This window comes from Ruditapes philippinarum, unplaced genomic scaffold, assembly GCF_026571515.1.
Source record: "Ruditapes philippinarum isolate M1 unplaced genomic scaffold, ASM2657151v2 ctg67_1_1_1_1, whole genome shotgun sequence".
Taxonomy (NCBI): Eukaryota; Metazoa; Mollusca; class Bivalvia; order Venerida; family Veneridae; genus Ruditapes; species Ruditapes philippinarum.
The window spans coordinates 742,699-767,200 of record NW_026859561.1 but is presented as its reverse complement, the minus strand read 5'-3'; the positions used below and the strand labels follow the sequence as shown (position 1 = coordinate 767,200).

Below are 24,502 nucleotides of genomic sequence, written 5' to 3'. Positions count from 1 at the left end.
TATGTCTTGTTATTGTGTTATTTAATTTTTTGTGACATTCTGAAAATTTGGTCTTAATTGGATCATTGGTGGAAAATTTACACCGAACAAAAAGGCTACTGGAAACACTGTTGATGAAGTGTACAAAGCTACATCTGATGAAATATTTTTATAGAAATTTAGAAACAGGAACTTTTGCTTTGTCATAACCTAATGTTTGCAAAGAATGACTATGTAATTAGGCATATATGATTACTGTATGTAAACAGAATAATATGTTCTGGAATAAAATTATTACACAGATATTTCTAGTAGGTTTGACGATGATTTCACACATGCCCCACAGTGGCTTTCATTAAAATATATTGAAAAGTTTCTTTCATTTTTAGCTTGACTATTCGAAGTATATGGAGAACTGTCTTACTCGCCCCGGCGTCTGCGTCCGCGTCCAGATTTCAGATTAAAGTTTTGGTGCCGTAACTTTGTCATTTCTTAAGGTATCAACTTCAAACTTCAAATATATGTTCCTTATCATCAACCACATCTTATATGACAAGGTTCATAACTCTAGCACCAATATTTACAGATTTATCTCCCCTTGAACTTAGAATTTTCCTTAAAAAATACTGTTTTTAGCTCACCTGTCACAAAGTGACAGGGTGAGCTTTTGTGATCGCTTTTCGTCCGGCGTCCGGCCGTCGTCCGGCCGGCGTCCGTAAACTTTTACTTTAAATGACATCTCCTCATAAACCACTAGGCCAATTTCATCCAAACTTCACAGGAATGTTCCTTTGGTGGTCACCTTTAAAAATTGTTCAAAGAATTTAATTCCATGCAGAACTCTGGTTGCCATGGCAACCGAAAGAAAAAACTCTAAATATCTTCTTTTAAAAATCCTAAGAGCTAGAGCTTAGATATTTGGCATGAAACATCTTCTAGTGAGTGTCTACCAAGTTTATTCAAATAAAAGCCCTGGGGTCAAAATTGGCCCAGCCCCAGGGGGTCATTGAATTTCCCTATATGCATATAGTAAAAACTTAAAAAATCTTCTTTTAAAGAACCCAAAGAGCTAGAGCTAAGATATTTAGCATGAAACATGTTCTAATGAGTGTCTACCAAGTTTGTTCAAATAAAAGCCCTGGGGTCAAAATTGGCCCCGCCCCAGGGGGTCATTGATTTTCCTTATATATGCATATAGTAAAAACTTAAAAAATCTTCTTTTAAAGAACTCAAAGAGCTAGAGCTAAAATATTTAGCATCAAACATGTTCTAATAGGTGTCTACTAAGTTTGTTCAAATAAAAGCCCTGGGGTCAAAATTGGCCCTGCCCCGGGGGTCATTGATTTTCCTTATATGTGTAAAGCAAAAACTTAAAAAATCTTCTTTGAAAAAACCCAAATAGCTAGAGTTTAGATATTAAGCATGAAACATCTTCTAGTGAGTGTCTACAAAGTGTGTTCAAATAAAAGCCCTGGGGTCAAAATTGGCCCCGCCCTGGGGGTCATTGATTTTCCTTATATGTGTATAGCAAAAACTTAAAATCTTCTTTGAAAAAACCCAAATAGCTAGAGTTTAGATATTAAGCATGAAACATCTCCTAGTAAGTGTCTACAAAGTTTGTTCAAATAAAAGCCCTGGGGTCAAAACTGGCCCCGCCCCAGGGGTGTCATTGTTTTTAACTATATGTGTATAGTAAAAACTTAAAAAAATCTTCTTTTAAAAAGCCCAATGAGCTAGAGCTTAGATGTTTAGCATGAAACATCTTCTTATGAGTGTGGGGGGGGGGGGGGGGCTATATACAGGTGAGCGACCTCAGGGCCATCATGGCCCTCTTGTTTACAGTATTTATTTATTTCATAAGGGATCAACTTCATACTTCAAATGTATGTTCCTTATCATCAACCACATCTTATGTGACAAGGTTCATAACTCTAGCACCAATATTTTCAGATTTATCTCCCAGGCTGTCAACCAGGTCTTATCCAAAATAAAGGAGGAATATAGGAATATTTTAGCAGGAAATATAGGAGTTTTTGGACCATTTTGAGGTAAAAAATAGGAGTTTTCAACTTAAATTGTTTAACTTACCTATGCTTATATAAATGTAAATTATTCTTACTTTTACACATGCTGTTTCTACAATAAAATGTCTACCGTATAAGTGAAGGACACCATTAGCAGGCTGTCCAGCACCTTCCGACATAAAATTAGGGCGAATTTTAGGGTAATATTTCAGAAATTTAAGGGCTAATATTAGGAATGTTAGGGTACATAATAGAAATTTTAGGGCTAAAATTTGCAATTTTATAACTGAATAAACTAAGGTCCCAAAGGACCATGATGAGGTCTAATCTTTGCATATTTGACACAAAAGTAACTCACAAATAATGCTCTAGTTTAGTTAGAGCAAAGGTGCTACCAGTGTGGACTCACTGGTCAACTGCCTCCCCTGCGGAAATGGTCATAGTCAAATCATGTTCAAACCATATTTTTTTAAACTGGCTGAACATGTCAAAAAGAACATGACTGTTCTACCTATGTTTTGGGAATGTTATAACCACAAGTGTCTAAAAGGAATTCTTATACAGTGAAATTCTTGCACAATGCAGCTTTTGAATATGGACAAATGAAATTTTTTGTACAAGTAGGAAGTAAAAAGGCATTTGCCTTAGTACAGTTATTTGAATAAATGGGAAGCATCTATAATCAACACAAAGAATTGCACATCAAAAAAGTTCATCACACAGACCATTCAATTGCAGTTTATCTAGATCATATAATTGCAAAATGTTTGTACATGGAAATTGGAAATGAGCTTTATATTACTGAAGTGCCAAATTATTTTTGAGTGCGATTAATTTCATGAGTCTGCCTTTTCCTAAATTGCACCAGATGAATGAAAGAACAAGAATTGAATGAAATTGATAACTTTGTGGCAAAATAAGCAAACTCTCCTACAAAGACATCGAAAAGGATAAATAAGTATGTGGGTAAGAATAATTTTTCAAAGTCTACATTAACCCATTCAGTACTTTACAATGTTGTTTTGAAATTATGCAGATTTAAATAAAAGAGTTGTGAGTAAACAAATTGTACATTAATTTTTGACAACTATTTATACATGTTTTTAATTAAGATTGTGTTACAACAGCTTCATAATGATAATTTTTAAATATGATATGATATAAATGGACCACTTCAGAAATTTGAATAAAATGAACAAACATAAAATTCAAGATATCTGGAGTTGGCAAAACAGTGTCAAAATATTCCAGAATAAGTGGATTCTTATGGTTATGATTTGAGTTTCAGGACCATGATATGGTAGTATTTTTGCTGTCAATATGATTATCAACAACTGCTTTGATTATGAAATAGCAATGTTACTGACATAGTTAAAGTAACTTTTAGTTAAAATGAAACCATTTCAATGTCATCAATTTTGAGTTGGTATATCATGGCCAAATCATTTTTGACCATGTTCAAAACATGGTTGACTTAGTTTTGTCCGTGATTATTTTGACAGGGTTACAAGTTATAAGTATGTTTATAACAAAAAGATAAAAAAATTAGGAATATCAGTGAAAAAATAGGGCATCTTTAGGAATTTCCTTTGAATTTTTCACTTTTTTAGGAATTTTTGCTTAACTGAAAAAAATTAGGATTTTTTTAGGAATTATAGGGACGCAGCGGACAGCCTGCATTAGTGAACCACAGCATCAGCATCCCGGCAGAAAGTTACAGCAATGCATGACCATCATCTGAATGGTTACCTGAAATAAAGTTGACATACTGATGCACTGCTTTTCATGGTGACCATGCAGATGGCTATGAGGAGCACAGCAGCCTTGAGCATAGTAATGTGATGCTGATGCAGGCATACACATTCTCTTACCTGTAAAATACAAAATGCCAAAAGCAGTACCAAAATTTAAATCTCATTGAATTCCTCGGCAATATATTTTTAAAAAAATATAGGAAAAATAATCAAAATATAGGAGAATATAGGAAAAATAGGAGGTTTTTTAAAATATAAGATTCCGACCCAAAATATAGGAGTTTTATAGGAATATAGGAATTGGTTGACAGCCTGATCTCCCCTTGAACTTAGAATTTTCCTTAAAAAATACTGTTTTTACTGTTATTTATTTCTTAAGGGATCAACTTCTTACTTCAAATATATGCACCTTATTATTGATCACATGTTATGTGACAAGGTTCATAACTCTAGCACCAATATTTTCAGATTTATCTACCCATAAATTAAGATTGTTTTTACCTGAAAAATGTTATTTTTTACTATAACTTTTTTAGTTTTAAAGGTATCTACCTCAGACTTCAAATACTTATTCCTTATCATCAATTACATTTTATGCGACAAGGTTCATAACTCTTGAAGCAATATTTACAGATTTATCTCTCTTTGAACTTAGGATTTTCTTTAAGAAATATTATAACTTCTTTACTTTTTAAGGTATCTACTTCAAACTTCAAATATATATTTCTTATCATTACACACATTGTGTGACAAGGTTCATAACTCTAGTGTGACTTTTTCCAGAATTATTCCCCTTGATCTTGAAATTTATGTTAACAATGTTATTTTTTTACTATAACTTTATACATAATTATACATAATTGATTTTTCTTTCATAGTTTTGTCTTCCTTACTATGTCCAGTATTTTATTAGTCGAGCTTAGCTGTCTCCTGTGACAGCTCTTGTAGGTACTCTGGAATCAATATAATCATGATATACATGTACACAATAATTTTACAATCCACAAGCAGCAAATAGAATATATTATAGCTTTATACACTTTAATCTTCCATCTATAATGTCCTACAGCCTTGTTCTGTATCTTCTAACTGGCGGGTCAGATTTGATTAAAACTTGGCTTCATTGTTAATATCAGTAACGAAATGAGGCTCCTCCGTAATGCCATTACAATCAAGAATTGATTCTTTGTGTTACGGCCTTTTGTTACTTAAACAGAAGAGTGATTCCATAAACATTTTCGCTGGATATTTTGAATACATGTATATATACAGGTATATCTTACTATTGTAGAATAGCCAAATTCATCACAGAATTCAGTTTTTGTTCATGGTTCAGTGAATTAGACAGTTTGAGTATTCAGAACACATTAACCTTTTGATTGGAATAACGACATAGTAAAATGAAGAATATACAGCTATGTTATAATATCAAAATGTTATACAATCTCAAAAGGATGTCATTTACTTTATATAACTGGTGGCATGACCAAGTGGTTATTGTATCGGACTAGTTAACTAAGGATTGTTGGCTGCTTGGTCCAAGCCCCATATGGGGGAAGCTGTTGTTTCCTTGAAATAGGAGCTACACATTTGCCAAGTATCAGTTTTAGGAATGGATATATGCCAACAGCATTCTACATGATCAAAAAAGAAAATTTGCATTATGTAAGAGCTGTCTGAATTACACTGCTCAATTATCATAGTAAATGTTTAAATTCATTTTGATTCCTATTCCGAGGTACACAATACTTTTTGGCCTCAGTCAGATAAAGTATTGTCTAGTACAGCAAGGATATTAATTAAGCAAATTAACATGATTTAATAAAAAAAAAACTTATTTTTTAGTAAAAGTTTTTAGGATTATTCATAAATTTCAGACCCCCAAAAACTTGTTTACTGTATATGAAATTTTAACTCGTTCGGTAGGTCTATTATCTTTGAGGCTAACAGGTCATTGGTTCTACTTGTGAATTCAGTGCTTTAAGTAATGCACAGAGGGGTATCTTGGATCTTGTTACTGCATTTTAACTTCATTATTCTTCATATGGATTAATATACTGTAGGAACATTGGTAAAAGACTTTGACACTATCTGTCGGTGATGATTTATCTGGATATATATAATTAAAGCCATGTATCATACAACTGTATGTCCAAACTACTGGTATTGTTGAAGGTGATGATAGGTTGTTGCTTCAACTTCGGAGCATATATTAATGACCTAGGCAGGCACACCGAGTCTTTTTCAATCAGTAAAACTAGCAACTAGGTATGTAGATATGAAAGGTGTCACTTGAACCACGAATTAAACAGAAAACACACAGAATTTACTTTTGTCAGTATTTTAATAGACATAATTCTATAACTGATAAGTAACAAATAGAATATTTAACATCAGCAGCTGCAGCTAAACTGTTATATATGAGACTAAAAATACATGAAAATAAAAATGTAAAACAGAAATGGTTCCAACATATAAAAATTAACGAGTCTGTAGACCAGTCTAGCAATAAAGCTCTACCATTGGTCAAATTCAAATTGGCCAATCAGGTGCTGATTATTGTAGACTGGTCTTCATACTTAACATTTTCAACATCGGGCACTGGTTTTTCCTATCCTACCACATTATAGCTATAGTGGATTTCAAGAAAATGTATATAAAGGTGAATATGGTAATATAAAATAGTCAGCGTATCATTTTTTTCTTGATAGACTTAGAATAATAATAAGTATTAATAATTAGTGTCTGTTAAAAATGAAATTTGCACAACCAATTTGATACAACTTACTCTTACATAAATATTAAAAATGTAATTTTAACGGTTTTGTTTACAACAGCTTTTGTTCATTAGGCCAACAATATTAAAATCATATGTTGTCTTTAAAATAATAATTAGAACTTCAATAATATTACGCATAAAATAAATTGGGGAGAGGACAGGGTAATGCAAATAAAACCTAAAAATAGCTTTAAAGAAAGGTACTAAATGCAGTTAAATGCTTATCACATGGTATAAAAACCCATGGGACATTATGTCAAATTACAAGCAGACTAGAAGCAAGGCAGTTAGGATTATTTTTGTCATGGATTAGTTCAAAGTGCTTCCTGAAAACCTTTCTTTATTTCTTACAATCACTGTTAATCGATTATTTTCTTTCACAGCGTTTATTTCGAAAACAGACTTGAAATCACTTGGAAATATTCCAACTTGCTGCTGTCTGTTTTTTTTTGTTTAGCAAATTTGTTGTTAAGGTAATACATTGAAATCATTTATATGGACTAAAAACTTTAAAAATGTTCAGAAAATTTAAGAACATGTCACTGCAAGAAATAATGAGAAAGGTTTGCAGCAGGTTTTTTACTCTAGCATACTTAACAGTTTACGTCTTTCAATCATATACATACTAATATCTATATATAAATATATCTAATTCTAATAGTAAAATTTACCCGATTATAAATCTTTTCACATGATGAACATGATCAACTGTCACAACTATTGTGACAAGTGTCTTAAACATGATATTTTACAAAATATTATGAATAAACATAAAGTCAAAAGAAGTGCATGTAAACACCAGAAAAAATTATCCCACGTATGAACTCATTTCTACCTTTAAATTATGGTTCATTTAAATGCAATTTTTCTCTATTTTTAAACTTAAGTTTGAGGAAACCAAATTCTTTTTTAGGTAAATCTCTATTTTACTGAAATATATCACCATCAAAACCAGCAAATGGCAAAATGTTTGAGGCTGTTGTACATATATTAAGCACAGAATTTGCTTGAATGTAGCTCATCATTTGTGTCTGATGTAGTAACATGTAATAAATGGATTTCTGGGAATGGGAATTAGGGATTCATGTAAATGAACTTTCTGGATTTGTTTCAGTGTTAAAAATTAATCATGTAAAATATATGTCTTTTTTAAAAAGATTCTTAGCATATAAGAGTTCATATTAAACAATGTTTTAAGCATAAATTATTTATAATGTCACTTTGGCAACAAAATTTTTGTATCACTTTTCTTCACATGATTGTTTCTCTTTTATATATACTGTGCATAATTTGACAAATTTAATGAATTCTACATCAATAAGTTCTTTGTTTTTTTAATTCATATTTCAATTATAATTTTCTTTTTCAGCCAGAAGTAATTACAAAGTATCAAAGTACAAACAGTACTACAGTAGTTACGCTGTCGACTGTCACATCTAAGGTTATATACTTAAAACATTGAAGAATATAAACTCAATACATTCTGACTAGAAACCTCCAAGTGTAAATTATATTTCAGACAAAGAGGATAAAAAACAGCACAAAAAAATCATTGTAACAAATGTATGGCACTTCTTTTGCAGAAAGTTTGTCATTTATTTTGTAAACAAAAATAACAAACCAGTCAAATATAATCAAAGGAAATATATGTTTCATATTTTGAGCATTTAAAATTTTACAAACATATATTTTTTGTTTGTTATTTATTCATTTAAAAATTGAACACATGGTTTTTATGGCACTTAATTTCAACCTTTTTTCAATAGAATTATATTGTTCTGTTTATTCTGTTTTGTTCTGTTTATTGTTCAACTAAATTTTATAACTATTTAGTTGTGTTTACAGATAATTTTAAGTAAAAATTATAAAAATATGATAAAATATTTGTTAATTAAATCACTTCAAAATTAGCAATGCTTTTCTAGTTCAATAGATATCTGAACTTTTATTATTATAAATTTAAGTCATTATTTTCTCTAAAAGTTATTCTATTTTAACAAAGGATTCTTTTGTGATACTGATAAAGATACAAAATAGGAGTGATTCTCGTTTAATGGAAGTGGACAAAAATATGGAAGGATGATAAATTTAATGACTATAAAATTATAATCATTTATAAAAAAGTGTGTTTGGCATCTTGACAGGTGGTTAATGATTATTTTACAAAACCCTTATAAATGAAATGAGCCGCGTCATGACAAAACCAACATAGTGGGTTTGCGACCAGCATGGATCCCGACCAGCCTGCGCATCCGCGCAGTCTGATCAGGATCCATGCTGTTCGCATACAGACCCTATAACAAGTAAAGAAACTGATAGCGAACAGCAAGGATCCTGATCAGACTGCGCGGATGCGCAGGCTGGTCTGGATCCATGCTGGTCGCAAACGCATTACGTTGGTTTTGTCATGACGCGGCTCATATTTTTCTTCTGCAAAGTGAGAAAAAAAGTGAATATAATTTACTTCTACTTTACAAAATGTTTTTCCCTGATATAACAAAATTCTATGTACTAATAACATCACGGATTTCTAAGCATGTTTTAACAATATGGATTTCCAGAAAAAAATCTCAATAAGAACATTTGTTCAATACAGCACATTTAAGTACAAAAATCAATCAAACACATAACTCATCACTCAGTCATGTGTGACAGTTTTTTTTCATATTTATAGTCTACTATAAGCAATGCGTATTTATTTAATTTGAGTACTGTACACTATAATTTTTATCTGAGACATATAAAGTTAATAACAAATATACATTCAATGCCATCTAGCTAACAAAATTCTTAACAACTGAACATAAATGTGAAATTATAACAATTCTATACAAGACTACAATAGCAATGAGCTATTTGTCGCAACCCCATATTTCGCAGCCATACATAATATAGTAGACTGGTACCAAACAGTTTCTCTATAGCTGGACAAGTACCAGTTTGTTCAATTCTCTTATTTTACACTAGGATTTCTTCTTCTCAAGAACCAACCAAGTTCATGTTCCCTTTATATTTGTATTTTCCTACTCTACAATAATGCATGTCTATTGTAACAATCATTATAGCACCACACAACCCTTCATTTAAAACAATTTCAGGCTGTACAGCCGGGATAAAGTTCTTTTTATTTAAGACTTTGTACAATTTGTAAATTGTTAATCAAAAACTATGATGACACTTGATGTAATTGTGGTCCATTCCCATTGGCAAAATCAGAGTCATTAAGATTACTATGGTTAGTGTATGAAGCGTCCATACTGTCGTCTGCTGCTTCAAGATCATCACTTAAATTATCCTCGTCACTATGGAGACGAGCATCTGCATGATCCTGATCAATCATGCTGACATCTTCCACATCACTATGATCACTGCCTCCATTAGCAGTATGTTCCCTGTGACCATTTTCCTGATTTAAACTTGATGCCATCTCGGAAGGGGACATCAATCTTGAAGAGTCATAACCTGAACTTGATGAACCTTGAACACTTTGACCATTGGAATCTGAAATAATACAAAAAGATGCTTTATAATTTATAGCTTATAGTTTGAGCATCCAACATTCTTAAAACAAATCATACAGGTGTTGTAAATACTTGCACTAAAAATTATTTCTTTCTTCTTTTTAGCAAGCACGTCTATGAAATCCTACTTTGTATTATACACATTAACCAAATTTGCAAATGAGTTATTTATTTAGAAGGGTAGAAAATACTGAAAATAAAGAATTTGACAACAAAAAATTCATCATTTAAACATTTAGATAAATACTTACTGAGCAGTCCCTCCACATATGTGGTCCCAGAGTCTCCGTACCAGACACGACGAATATCCTGACGTCTTGAACGCATTAAATTCTTGTACTCAGAAATTCTCAGTTTCTTCCCATCTACAATACATGTCCTCTTTGGGCGAGGTCTGTAAAAGAAAAAAGTTTTATCGTATTTAGCAAAAATAAGAAAGTCACAAATTTTGTGTGTAAATTTAAATGTTATATAATTGAAAAATGAAAATAAAAAGATTTTGTACTTGAACTGTAATTCTTATTCCAAGTAAAAAGAATCCCTTAACCATTACATCAAACATGTAATATTTTCTAAGATCTTTTAAATTTGCTGAAGCTTAATTCAAAATGAACATTCCTTGTTGACACCATTACTGACAAACAATTTTTATACAAAGTTGATGCAGAAATAAACTAAATTGATCACAAAATACAAAAGCTATGTTTCTGATCAGATGACAATGCACATATTAGGTATAGCCTTTTACCTGTATCTGTAATCGGGGTGTTTTTCCATGTGTAATTTACTAAGACGGGATTGTTCCTCATAGTATGGCTGCTTTTCTGCGTTACTCATGGCCTTCCATTTTGCTCCTATAATATTTATATTACATACTTATTAATACTTATTATAAATTTATAAGTAAATCTATAATATATTTGCATAAATATAAGTATTGTTAATTTATTTTATAGTTATCTCCCTTTAGCATTATAGAACTGGTAATAAAGGTGAATAAAGAAGTTGTCTCCCTTTACTTATTCAAAGATGGTGATAATGACAAAAATTCTACAAGCAACTTATTTTGATTAATAAAGTTGTGTAAAGGAAAATTGATTTTGTTGCTGAAAAAATATGGCTCTCTTTATAATCCTAAATAATTAAAAAATATATATATATTCACCTAGTATTTTACTGATGTTTGAGTTGTGCATGTCGGGACATGCTTTGAGTATTTTCCTCCTTTCTTCACGAGCCCAGACCATAAATGCGTTCATTGGTCGTTTTACATGAGGTTTATTCATATCCTGTTTCTCTTTCTGTGCTCGAATTATTTTCGCACCAAACATTTTAGCTGTAACAAAACAGAAAACTCTTTATCGAAACAAAACAAAAAACAAAGCTTATGAAATAATAACAAATGTTCATATAATTACACAGTCGTTATTTATCAATTATTGCACTTCAACTTCAAAACAATTAGATTATAAAAGAAAATTGTAAACAGTGCATGCATGTGTAAACTCTTCAAATTTCTTTTCTTGTTTCCCATTCTCATGAAATTTACAACTACAACTTCCACCCACCAACACACGTACACCACCCACCCACACACGTACACTTAAAACCGTTTTATTTTTATACGGCCTTTAAAAAAAATAAAATAAAGCCCATACACATCATCTAGACATTGAAAAAAGTTTAACAGTAAGCGTGAGTAGTATGCATGAATTTTATTCACTTCAACAAATGGAAAACCTGTTTTTAATTATCTAATCTTATGTCGAAACAATCCCCCGTTGTTTAAATTTCCCCCTCGCAATAAGGACGTCAAGTCATGTAAGAACCTTATTGTTATATCATATTAGAATCATATAAAAATTCAAGTGTTGAAACAAGGAAAATACAATGAAAATTTTTAATTGTTTTGTTTTTGTTTTGTAATTAATCATATAGTTTTATTAAAGTACATGGAAGTAAAAAATATCTTATATCTTATCCACTTCATATTAACTTTATTCTATTGTAACACTTGAAAGTTATTACGGCATATCTCAAATTTTCCGCACAATCTGCAAAGTTTAAAACAATCTATACATGTATCCTATCTGTACTGAATTCAGCTTTCTGGGTTTCATTAATCAAGAAAGGAAATTTTCTTTAATTTTGCAAAGAAATATTTTAAGTGTGATTTTAAAATACGAGAAGCAAATGCTGCAAGAAATTAGAAGGCTTTCAGCATTTAAATGGATATATCATATAATTTGTTATCTAAAATCAAGCTGAAAATGTTTTCAGGCAATTATTTCAAGAAGAATAGGGGAGGCAATGTATTTCAAAAGAAGCCTTATATTATAATCAAATGTGTTTCCTCATTTGAAAACATTATTTCTCATCATTGTCTAACAAGAAGAAAACATACAATGTATTATTTAAATTACACAATTTAGGTGGTTTCATATTCTAAGCATTTACAAGGATACACAATTTTTTTTTTACAAAACTTAACTTAAAGATTGAGGAATTTTTTCCCTATTTTTTAAATTTATCCAAGGGAGAGTAATCTTCAAGGCATACTTACAGTTTGGAGATGAGTTATCTGCTCTAAGAGGTTCATTACGCTCCTTGGCCATTGTATGGGGAGAAAGATGAGATGCTCCTGGATACATGGACAGACCGAAGCCAGGAAACACTGGAGGACCATGGGCAGAATGCTGAGCTGCTGCATACTGTCGGGCTAGAGCCTCATGTACCATACTTTCCTGCAAGATAATTCAACAATCCAATGTTAAAAGAATTAAATATCATAAATAGCCTACATGAATTAACAGTATGAAATTCAAATAACCATTTTCTTTTTATGTAAACTTTATTTAACAGTGAGAAAAGGGAAAAACATTACTTATTTGGTAATGATGATATATGCATAATGTTGAGTAATAAAGATAACTCCAGTAGAAAATGAATATTTTAAAACATAATTATTCTATAAATATGTCGAGGGTATTTTGATTATCAAGTTTTCTTCAGTATAAACTAGGGCCAGGAATTATATTCGAATATTCAAAACACTACCGAATATTCGAACATTGAATATAGTATACACATGAAATTGTACATAATTATTAACATATACACATGAAATAACAAAATATTCAGTATATTTACCTTATCAGAATCAAGAGTTGGAAGTTTACCACCGTTCATCAAGTAGGAGTGTGCTGTAAAGTTGTTGTTGAGGACGGAGACTGGCAGATGACTGGCGAGACCAAGGAATGGACTATACTGAGGAGGAAGGAACGGAGGTCTCACACCAGGGAAGAGAGGAGATGGATTTTCTGCGATTGAAACTTTCGGTGGAGTCGATAGTAACTGTGGTGAACTGACGGTACTGCTTGCTGTACTGCTGGTCGTGTTCACATTCTGACGATGGTTGCTATGCGCAGGAGGCGGAGTTACAACTTTCTCCGCACTACGGTCGTAATGATGAGAATAATTATATTGTTCATCGTTTCGCTCTCTTTTAGGCGTTGTGATTCTTGGTTTTGAAAGATTCAGTGGGCCGTCTTGGTCGTTGACTGAAGCATCTCGTGAGTCTCTAGGTGTACTGAGCCACATCGGTGTGTGAGGGGCGTGTCCAGATGGACTGGTCATGGAGTTGTCATGACGAGGTGATGGCGTAGAGTGATGGTCTGATGGTAAAGGGCTGGAATGTGTCACAGGTGACAAATGGTATGGTGAGGTGGTGTACGGTGGCGATGAATGGTGTTTTGTGTCTACTTGGAACGCAGACGTTGTCAATGGAGACACCCTCGTTGGTACTGTCATATGAGATGGCACTGTAAAAGAAAAACAATACAAAGTATTAATATTAAACACTAGAAAGTCAAATCTATAAAGAGTATTAAAATATCAAAAAGTTTTAGTATGTCAATTAAACTCAATACAACTATTATTTCAAAGCATCTATGTATTTCCATTTACTTGTCCCTTATTGTAGAATTAGTAAGAATACTACTGAAAAAAAGATCAGTATGTATAGAAATGCACTTGTTTCAAAAACACTGTGTCAAATAAGTATTGTAATAAACTACAACAGACTGTAACACACAGTTTTAAGCTGGCTTTTACTTTATGAAACATTACAGCTTGTTGAGAATAACTGTTTCCTTTTCCCATGCCTTAAATCTTCATTCCGTCATCAATCAATCATTTCCCATTATACTTTCTTCTACTCAAAATCTTTTTTTTCCTGCTAGCAAAAACTGCCGCCACAAAAACTTTCAACAATGAGAACCATTAGCGGGTGGGGAGACTGTATATTACTATCATTTACAAGGGTAAACCATAAATCTCGAGGAAAATAATGAGGCAGTTTTAGCACCCATACAATTGCTGAAGAATAACAAACCAATTATGCCAATTACAATTTTGGAGTATAATGATGGGAGATAGGATTCCTCAAACACCAAAAAATACCATTTTTACATTTTCCAAATTACACATCATTCTTGAAAACAGAACATGCATGATGACTATAAAAAATTTCTTCCTATTTCCTTTCAAGTGCTTTTAATAATTTTAAGTTGCATTTGAAAAATAGACAAGTAAATGTCAGAAATATAATTATTCTCATATACCAAGATGGGGAAACATTTTAATACAGCATCTCGTTAAAAACAAAATAAATCAGCATTTTAATACGAACAACCTCATGGTGGTCCTGAAGTTATTATAACTAATATATACATATAGACCTTAAACCTGCTGATGTGATGTGAAATGAATTTGCCCTTCTTTTAAAATGGAACAATTCATTTGAAGTTTATGGCATTTTGCTATCAAAATACGAAAATTGACCAAAAATTAAAAGCCTGATTAGACTGCAAAGATGTGCAGACTTGCCTTTCTGTATACTGGTAGCAAATGTAAGCACTCTCACTTTCAGTTTCCTTATTTGTGCAATCTGATTTATTGTTAAAATCAGTAAAAATCTTAATTCAACCTGGTAAAATCATCCCAGATCTTACTTTATAAGATATATTTCTAACAATCTCTACTTTAAAAAAAATTCAAAATAATAGTGTCGAAAAAAGAAAATAAACTGTTACTGTAGCCAGGCGGAAGCTGCGGACTTTAACAGGTTTTTTTTTTAAGAAAAAGATAAACCAATGGAAGAACATTAATCTCACATTTAACCATTTATCACAAAAAGCTATCCCACTTAAATGAGCAAATTACAAAAGATTTGTTGTTTGTCCATTAGCCCTCAAATATGATTGATCCGCAATTTCTCTTGGGGTCGTATTTGGCCGACAATTCATTTGTTTAATCAGACCAAATGACAACCTAAAATATCTAAAGATTCCATCCTGACACAAAATACAAATTAAGCGCTTTATTTCTTTAAGTTTTGAAGAGCACAATGCCTCCCTTATCTCGCGCATTTATCCTAAAATGTAATAACGATTTTGACGATAATAAAAAAACTACATGGAGACATATCTTCTATCTTTTCCCAGTCATAGCAACAAGCTTGAAGCTGATTGGTGATTAATAATAGCAGAAACTTGATTGATGCACGAGTCGCAAACTTGTTAACACAGCAACAAAATACAAACTACAGGGGTAACCCCCGTCAAAACATCTATTTATCTTTGATGAATAGTGCTCAATATTGTTATGGCAATTGCATTCCTTTGAAGATGAAATTTTCTTTTCTGTTAGAGAAGAAATGTTTTCAAAATTTTGTCTGTCAAAAAATGTTAAGATCAAAATTTCTAAAAAATAAAAAAATAAAATCCAATTACAACAAGTGTATAAACTATAAAGAGATGTTCTTAATCTTTTATCTGGAGTTTTACCATCCCTATTAAAGACAACAATCTGGTTTTATTTTCTAACAAAGATCATTGTCTTTATTGCTTGACAATATAAAACAAGGAAAACAATGTTTTCCCTCCACCTTCCCCTCTGCCCCCTCCCCTCCCCAATAAAAACTTAAAACCCCACCTTCTTCTATTCTATACAAGTTTTTTATCATACGATACCTAAACCCACCTTTTTCTATCCTATACAAGTCTCTTATCAAATGAAACAGTAGCAAATTTTTATCATTTCATTTTTTTTTTTCATAACTCATGGAAACTGTTCAACTCAGCACCCGCAGTTTTCCTCAGTATAATATATCAGAGCATCATGCTGAGACTATATCTACCCTATATTATTTCAAATGGAAAACAAAGCCAGGGGCCCTATTGTGTAGCGCTCTTTCATCATCCTGTATGATAAACCACTGATCTGGGTCATCATTAATCATAATTTCTATCTACGTTATGTCGTATACCCGCTGTTTTAAAAGACGTTATGTATTTCTTTGTGCCTGATTTTGAAATCTTTTGTTAACTGCAGCTGTTTACGCAGAATGCAAACAATTTATGTTTTTTTCCCTCGTAGAAAAAAAAACAGATTAAAGAAAATATTAGAATAAATTAGAAATGTTTTTTTGTAATGAGTTATAAATTCAAATATTTGACTACAATTAACAATTTCTACTTTGAATGTATGTATCCCGTTCTACTGATGCTTTTATAATCACGTTACTGACTCACTGACTTTTTCTTTCGAAAGAAGTTTACGATGATAAAAAAAAATACAAACAATAAATAATGAAAACTTTTATACAGAAAGGAAAACAGACTTTTCACATCACTTAAAGACAACAACAATACCATAAATCCATAATGAAAATAAAAACAGTTATGAAAAATGTCTGACAAAAATATTTCTTTCCATACCTGGACAAACTGGCTCCAAGTAATAATGGGTTTTTATTAATCAAATTAATGAAACAAGGAAAAGTCATTCTGATGCTGATTGTAAGAGATTACAGTTTATGTTCATATTTTCCTTTCATTCTTCTGCCATGAAGATAAAGTATGCTATATTATAAGTTTGCTTTCCGGCAGTTTCATGTATGACAAGTAGTAAGAATTTTACCAGAATAAGCTTTCTCTCAAAATTTTGTAATTTTGATTTTTGAACTCTTCCAATGCACAACAGTTAGATCTACTAATTATTATTTACTGATAACCTATGAGTCGGACCTGCTGATAGTGGTATTGAAATCCAATTAAATGACAACGGAAAGTCTTAAATATATACCATACACTGTATTTCATCCTCCATAATCTTAAAACTTAAATAATAATGGTCACAATCAAATACAAGTTATGATTTGAGTTCAGGAACAATAGATTTACTGAATTAGTGTTCTTGAACTCAAATTATAAAATGATTGCAAGTACCAAAACTAAAACATCATGCACCTCTTGGTTTCTAAAAGACCCACTTTTACAACATTCTTACAGAAAAGAATTCCTGCAGAAATTCTCACATGTTGGAGACATTATGAAACAAACACCTGACAGAGAGTTTTATTGTGTTTCTTTTTCTCTATTACTACGGAAATGCTTTTTTTTTTTTAATCAAAAATATTTGTGCACTTAATTTCCATCACATTTGTATGCAATTTATAATAAGATATGAGATAACTATCATGAAGGCATTTGAAAATATAGATGCTATATTTCTAAAGAGAAAAAAATTCCCATCTAAACAAATTTTGAAACTTCTGAAAAATTATTTTTTTGTGTGCGAAACCATTATGAAATACAGAGATAAGGCTGGATTTTTATCTTCTGCCGGCAGCTGACAGTTGTACTAAAAACTGTTTATAAATCTACGATTTTCAGTACAAAGATAAAATTAAATGCTGATTTTATGTACACTGACGAAATTTGACATTTTCATAATTTTCACCACATGTACGCCAAGCCTGCTTTGTCTTATGTAATGGTAAAATGGAGGATGTTTTTGTTACTTAACTCTTCAACCATGAAACTGAAAATTTGTATTCCCAATTTCCCCCCTTCTTTTTGAAGAGCAACTGATTTGTTTTCACCTCTCCTTTCTGAAGAGCAATTAGGTTAGAACTAATACAAACATCAATTGTGTAACTTTTTCTTAAGTTCTATCTTCAAACATTACAGTTTTTTGATAACATTAATATTTTTCTTTTAATTTTCTACAAGAAAAACTCCATTTTCAGCAATTTAAAAGATGTTAAATTCTAAGCAATGTGGATATACAATTCAAAAACCAGTTTTATGTTTTCCTTAATCACTTTGCTATTGTGTTTTTCCCTATTATACAAAATTATACAAATTCATTTCCTTGAGAATGCTTTCACAAATATAATATATTACATATTCTTTTTTTTCTTTGCCTTAACAAAAACAATACCTGTATAAATTTATGGATACAGAGCTAATTGAAATCTAAGTAACAATGGCAAACATGGGGAGAAAATGAAAATAGTTTCTACCAATCTAATCCATTAATAAAGAATTCATTCCACCGGTAGATTGATAGTTACCAGCATTAATTGACACCAAATACCAAATTGAAACCACAAGCACTGTATCAAAATTCCTATAAAAAAAACTTTTCAACATTTGTTTCCCAGATGTGTGCCGCTGCAGGAGAATCTTGAAATTATAGCCACATTCTACTAGGTGTTAATAACACCATTACCAAACGATGCTAAAACTTTTTTGTTCTCTCTCTTTTCTCCTCTGAAGTACAGCCCACATTTATGAAAGTTTTGTTAAATTTTGCATAATTTATTTATTTTATTATATTTGCATTGTTTTGCTTTGCATAACTTTATTGTAGTGTTGTTGTTTTTTTCACATTAAACATGTATCCATTTGCATTATTTTGCTTTGCATCAACTAGAATTAGGCATTTCTGTACTGTACTGCATTGCACTGTAATGTACAGTACTGTACTGTACTGCATTCATAATCATGATACTGTGCTGCATTGTGCCATGTGGTGCTGCGCTAATTTGGTGTTACATTTATTTTAAGTAAAAAATCTATTTGCAACCTTTAAGTAAATTAAAAACACCCCCCAAAATATAAAGAATTATTTTTTCAGTTCATATCCTACATAATATAGAGAATTCAAAGCTTTAAACTATAAAATCAAGATGCTTTAATAAATTTTTTTTTATATAACAAGGGTGGTCTAAAGTTAACTTGTTGTTTTTCATGTTTTTGCTTGGAACAAAAATCCCGATTCTTTCTTCAAAAAACAAAAACTTACCTGAAATTCAATCCGCACAAATCTCTCGGCAGATAAATTATGAAACAGTTAAAATAAATCTTCTCTGATAAACTACAGAAGATGTGATTAGAATCTTCATTCATTTTTCTTCATTTTCAGACGATTTAATTTTAATCTAATTTGACATGAATTGTCTATGAGTAGACAATGGCCATATATCAATGTCTATTTTTATGTTGATTGTATGAAACTAAAATCAGGCACATTTTTGTCCATTAAATTCTATGGTTAAGGATTTCAGAAAACAAACTTCATCTAAGAAAATGATAAATCAAGGGCAAGAAAAGAGAATAAATAATATAATTTTTTTTTGACTTTGCACTGTTTCTGCAAGTTTATATGCTTTAATAAATTATATATAAAGAATTGAAAAATAACCTTTCAAAAATTAACCCCCTTGTTATTATAATTATCCGAAGACAAAAAAAAAGAAAAATCATGGACCTATTAACTCTTTTGATGCCACAACTACTGTGTTTTTGTCAAGGAAATTTTATTTAAAGAAAAACATTAATAAAAAATTTTTAATATTTTTCTGTTGTTTCAAATGTTTTATTTCTCACTATACAATAAAAACCTAGTATACTTTTTTTAAGGAAAAAAAGGACAGTCAAGGATCATTTTAGGAAGTAAAAGCTTTTTTCGTTTCAAAATTTGATTTCTTCTAACTTGTCCTGTGAGTCACCTCATGCAAGATTTCCGCTAAACAAGTAAGTGTTTCACAAGGATACAAAGAATTTGGCTATTTAAAAAAAAGTTAATCAAAGAGGTCTAATAACTATCTCAATTGTTAAAACAACCGAAAACAAAGGGCGGCTTTTAATTCGTGGAATGTTAAGTATTCTAATTTTCAACTTAGTGACAATCCACGGAAAAGAATTTGTTTTTTAAAAACAGACACAAGGCATAATAAGAAAGGAAAATGACACTTGACAAGAACAATGAACAAGAGAAATCTTTTGTTTTTATCATGATTATATCAAACAATTGAACTTCAAACAAGACAATGAGATCTTGTGATGCATTTTTCCTACATTTACAATACGGTATTATTGTCCTTACAAGTGATGCATTTTTCCTATAATTCAAAATAACGTGCTATTGTCTTCCGCAAGTGTGTCTTCTGACCCAACAATGGGCGTTATATAACTTTATTGAATCATCTGACTCATGGGGACACTTGCTTCTCCCTTTTTTTAAAATACAATATAAAATAATTAAAAACAGTTATGACCGCTTATATTATTGTTTCAGTTTTTTTTCTTTGACTGCTCGGATGGTCAGCAAATTACTTGCCTCAGAGAAATTCCTCATCCATAAACTCCTAACACTGAACAAACATTAGAAACAAGAAGAGGATTTTTTTTTATATAAAAAACCTGGTTTTTTTGCTTGTCCAATTTTCCGATTAAAAATTCCTATAATTTCTACAGAAAATTGGAACATTTGGAAACACTTTTGTGTTCTATTAGCACGGAATGGGGAGATAATGTAAATGCCCAACAAATGTCAAGGGCTTATCAGTTAAAGGAAATAGAAACATTTAAAAAATACACTTCAACTTTGGCCTGTCACTACCAGAATTAATGGATAACTTATTAATATACTTGAATTTCTGGCAGTTTAATGATGTCTTGATTGGTTTTCTAATCAAACCACTTGATATATAAGTCTACCTTTTTTACCTCCAATCTTTAAACACTGAAGATTTAAGCAAAAGGAAAGGACATTTGTGTTAAAACTTATTGACAAACCCTGTTATTCAAGTACTTTGATTATTTTTTTTATAAAAACAAATAAAACTTTGGTGAGCCAATTAAACTGTCAAAATATTTTCCAAAATTTCTTCAGGTATAAGTGTTGCTAAGGGAACTCTGGTCCTGTGGTTTAAAATCCAATTATCTCCCATATAATAATATTAATGCCAACCTTTATTTTATTACCTCTTTTTATATTTACCTCCCTTTATTCTATTCCAAGTACTAAAACAAACTAACTCTCACTCTCAAACCAAGTTGGTGCAAAACTTTATAATAATATATTTGTATTTTTGTGCATTTGAAAGTGATTTTTCAGGACCCAATCTATAATGGTGCAAACTATCATTTCAAACTATAAAACACTTCAATTTTGCATTTATAAATTACCTATTTATCCATGGTTCTAAAATGAGACAAAAGTTGCAAATTAAAAAAAAAATTTTAATTCTTTTATTCTTAAGATAATATATATTCAATTAACATGGAAAGTAATCAATGTACACTTTACTGCCATCCCCCAGTGCCTAAAAACCTTCTCAGTATCTTTTTATCATTGTGTCCTAAAGCCTAATTTTCAAATATCACAATTAATAAATATAACACTGACACCTTGAGAAAGATCAGTAACAACAAACAAACAAGAAGAAATCTTTAATAGGAAAGTGGTAACATTCATGTTCTTCCCTGATGATATCTTTACATCAAATATTTACATAATCATGTAGGCAAACAAGATGACATGAGAGTAAATAAATCATTTAGAAAATCTGGTGTCCACTAACAAGGGGGAGATAATCATCACCATGTAGTTAGCATTATCTGGTTGTATCTACATGATTGTGACACCCAAGCTCTTATAATAGACTAAACAAAGTAAATAACTGACAGCTATTGTTTCTGATAAATAATTCAGCAAATTAAGATAAGATAGAAATCATTCTGTAACTCACTAATTGGGCTAACAAGCCTACATGGATGCTGACATGTCATGATAAATTATGAAATAAATTGCTAAAGTTATATAAAATAGTGTCTAAAAAAATACATTTATATTGAATAGCTTTCTTTCTTCAATATTCAGGCAATTAATGATATAATTTTAGAGTCAATAGAATATTAACCTCTCATTAAACAGGAAGAAAAATCAACTTTAAAAAGGGAAGTAATCCAAAGATAAATAGATTTCCACAGAACTGCTTTACTTAACAAAAATTTAGCTTTTTAAATTGTAGCAGTGTTACTTAATTTAATGATATGTCTAAAACTGAAAATACTACAGTACCTAAATTAAACATTTTTTTAACAAAAAAATAATAATTTCAGTATACCACATTTCTAAGACCTCAAGATGTAAATTACAGCAGCCTTTTAAAATAATTCAGTAAAAAATGTCTTACCATAGTATGTTGGTATAGGTTTGATTGGTTGGTACATATGGGGTTGGTACAACTCCCCTGCTTGCTGATGCTGCTGTTCATACTCGTAAAATCTGTTTGCTACCATTTTTACAGTTTTATTAACACTTTATGATTTATCAGAATTATAATGCTCCGTAACTTTTAACTAATGCTTCACAAATTAAATATCCTTGTACAATGTCATTTTCAGTTAAAGAGTAAATTAAGTACTAATGTATTTTTTCCGTATTCTGTTTTTAATACAGAATTGAAAACATATCCACTGAAAGTTCAAACTTCAAAAAGTCATATCCGCCAATTATACAATGCATGAAATTATCATTTAAGATGTCTTCACTATAATAGTATGACAAATCTCTCTACTTGAACAATGACGTTTATTCTACAAAGTCGTAAACACAACTGTATGCACTTCCAACAAAATGCCTGTACTTAATACCCTCTTGACTAAGCCCCGCCCACTTCTACAAGATGACAGAGTGAGACATAAAATAAATCAAGACAACAATACATGTTTGTTAACCAATTAACAAGCAAAGTGGATTAGCTGCCCTGACCCCAGGTATCCCTGTTTGACCCCTTCCCTTACAATATTGTGACATATCACAAACAGCTGATAATAATATATTCCACAAGGTGTCAAATTTCTTATCTCACATCACAGGCTTTTTAACCATTAAATACAAATTCATGAACTTTAAAGACAATGTAATTAATGAACACTTTTCTACTTTTTATTAATTAGAAATAAAATAAGAGATTTTTTTGCATCAAAAAAGAAGATTTTATTTTTCATTTTTTGATAATTCATACATTGAATTGGAATGTTTCATGTATGATTTTGTTATGAATCTTATAATAAGTAAAAAGAAAAAAAAATGTCCTCTATTATCTGTTATTTCATTAGTACTTAATGTCATTAAAATATAATTAAATAGAATTTAAAAGGTTTTTAGGGGGATTTTTTGTTTGTTTATTGGAATAGAAATTGTGAACTTGCGTGTTGATCTTAATCACAAGTACCGAAAAAAAGTCTAAAGGAAGGAAGCTGTTGACATAAGTTAAATAACTGCTTTTTGTCACCGTATTTGTTCAATTACTTTCTATAATTGTGTGTTGTCAGAGAAACATGTTTCACTAGTAAGTGCTTTTTTCTGTTCTTATCTTATTACTCAAAAACATCAAACAATACAGAATTCTGGTCAAGGATTCATTCATAAAAATAAGTTCGCCCCCAAAAAAACATATTTTTGGTTAATTGTTGGCAAGTGTGTACCCATATAAAGATTGTGGTTTGTAAACAATTAACAATATTTTATCAACTTACTTTAGTAAATATATTTAACACCAAAAAAAAAAAAAAAAAATTAAACAATAGTAGATTTGGACACAGCATGTGGCAAGTGTCACACTTGTGTGTCACATTTATAGCACCACTTCTAGCCAAAATCTTTCACTTTAATACACTATGTACACCCAATAAACATACTAATATAATATAATATATTAATCTAAATATTTGTGTCACTTTAATATATTATCATTTTAATATTTGTCATAAAAGAACATGTAGTTCCAATATATTATCAATTTCAGTTAGCATGAAAGTTATTTATTCTTTACAAAAAGCAACTGTGACAGATTTCCATGTTTTTTCAATATTAACTATATTTTCTTTTTTTTCTTTCATTCTTGATATGAGGACAAGTATCATTTTTTTCCTAATCTTTTATTTGATGACATACTGTATTTTTTCCTATATCTGAATATTGATATATTCTTATGAACACTCATCCCTTTTGAGATAAAAAGAACAAAAAAGTTCTGATATGCTAAGACAAAAATCTTCAAATTTGAGGTCCAACAAGCATAATAATAATCAGTTTTAATTTTAGTCTGGTTTTATTACAGAAACAACAAATCTGTGATCCTATCTCAACTCCCCTATCTCCTTTAGCCCCTTATTGTGACAGTAATTCAATAAAGGATCAAAGAGAATAAATACAGGACCCCCTCTTAGTTAAATCAGGGAGGGAGAACAATCTAATATGACCCTTGTCAACCTTGCAAGAAACACAATAGTGGTCTGTGAT

General features: G+C 30.8%; 1 protein-coding gene across 6 annotated transcripts in view; it reads right to left on the bottom strand.

The window, feature by feature from the left end:
* Window positions 1–6,997: 6,997 nt before the first annotated feature.
* The window catches only part of LOC132756982 (transcription factor egl-13-like), a 148,827-nt gene continuing 131,322 nt past the window's right edge, over window positions 6,998–24,502 (bottom strand). For all 6 annotated transcript variants that reach the window (XM_060748130.1, XM_060748132.1, XM_060748129.1 and 3 more), the window contains 6 exons: window positions 13,208–13,878; window positions 12,621–12,801; window positions 11,223–11,393; window positions 10,806–10,911; window positions 10,309–10,451; window positions 6,998–10,037 (listed from right to left, as the gene is read on the bottom strand). In XM_060748130.1, coding sequence (XP_060604113.1) covers window positions 9,703–10,037; window positions 10,309–10,451; window positions 10,806–10,911; window positions 11,223–11,393; window positions 12,621–12,801; window positions 13,208–13,878 — 1,607 coding nt within the window. In that variant the 3' untranslated portion in view covers window positions 6,998–9,702. The remainder of the gene's footprint in view (window positions 10,038–10,308; window positions 10,452–10,805; window positions 10,912–11,222; window positions 11,394–12,620; window positions 12,802–13,207; window positions 13,879–24,502) is intronic.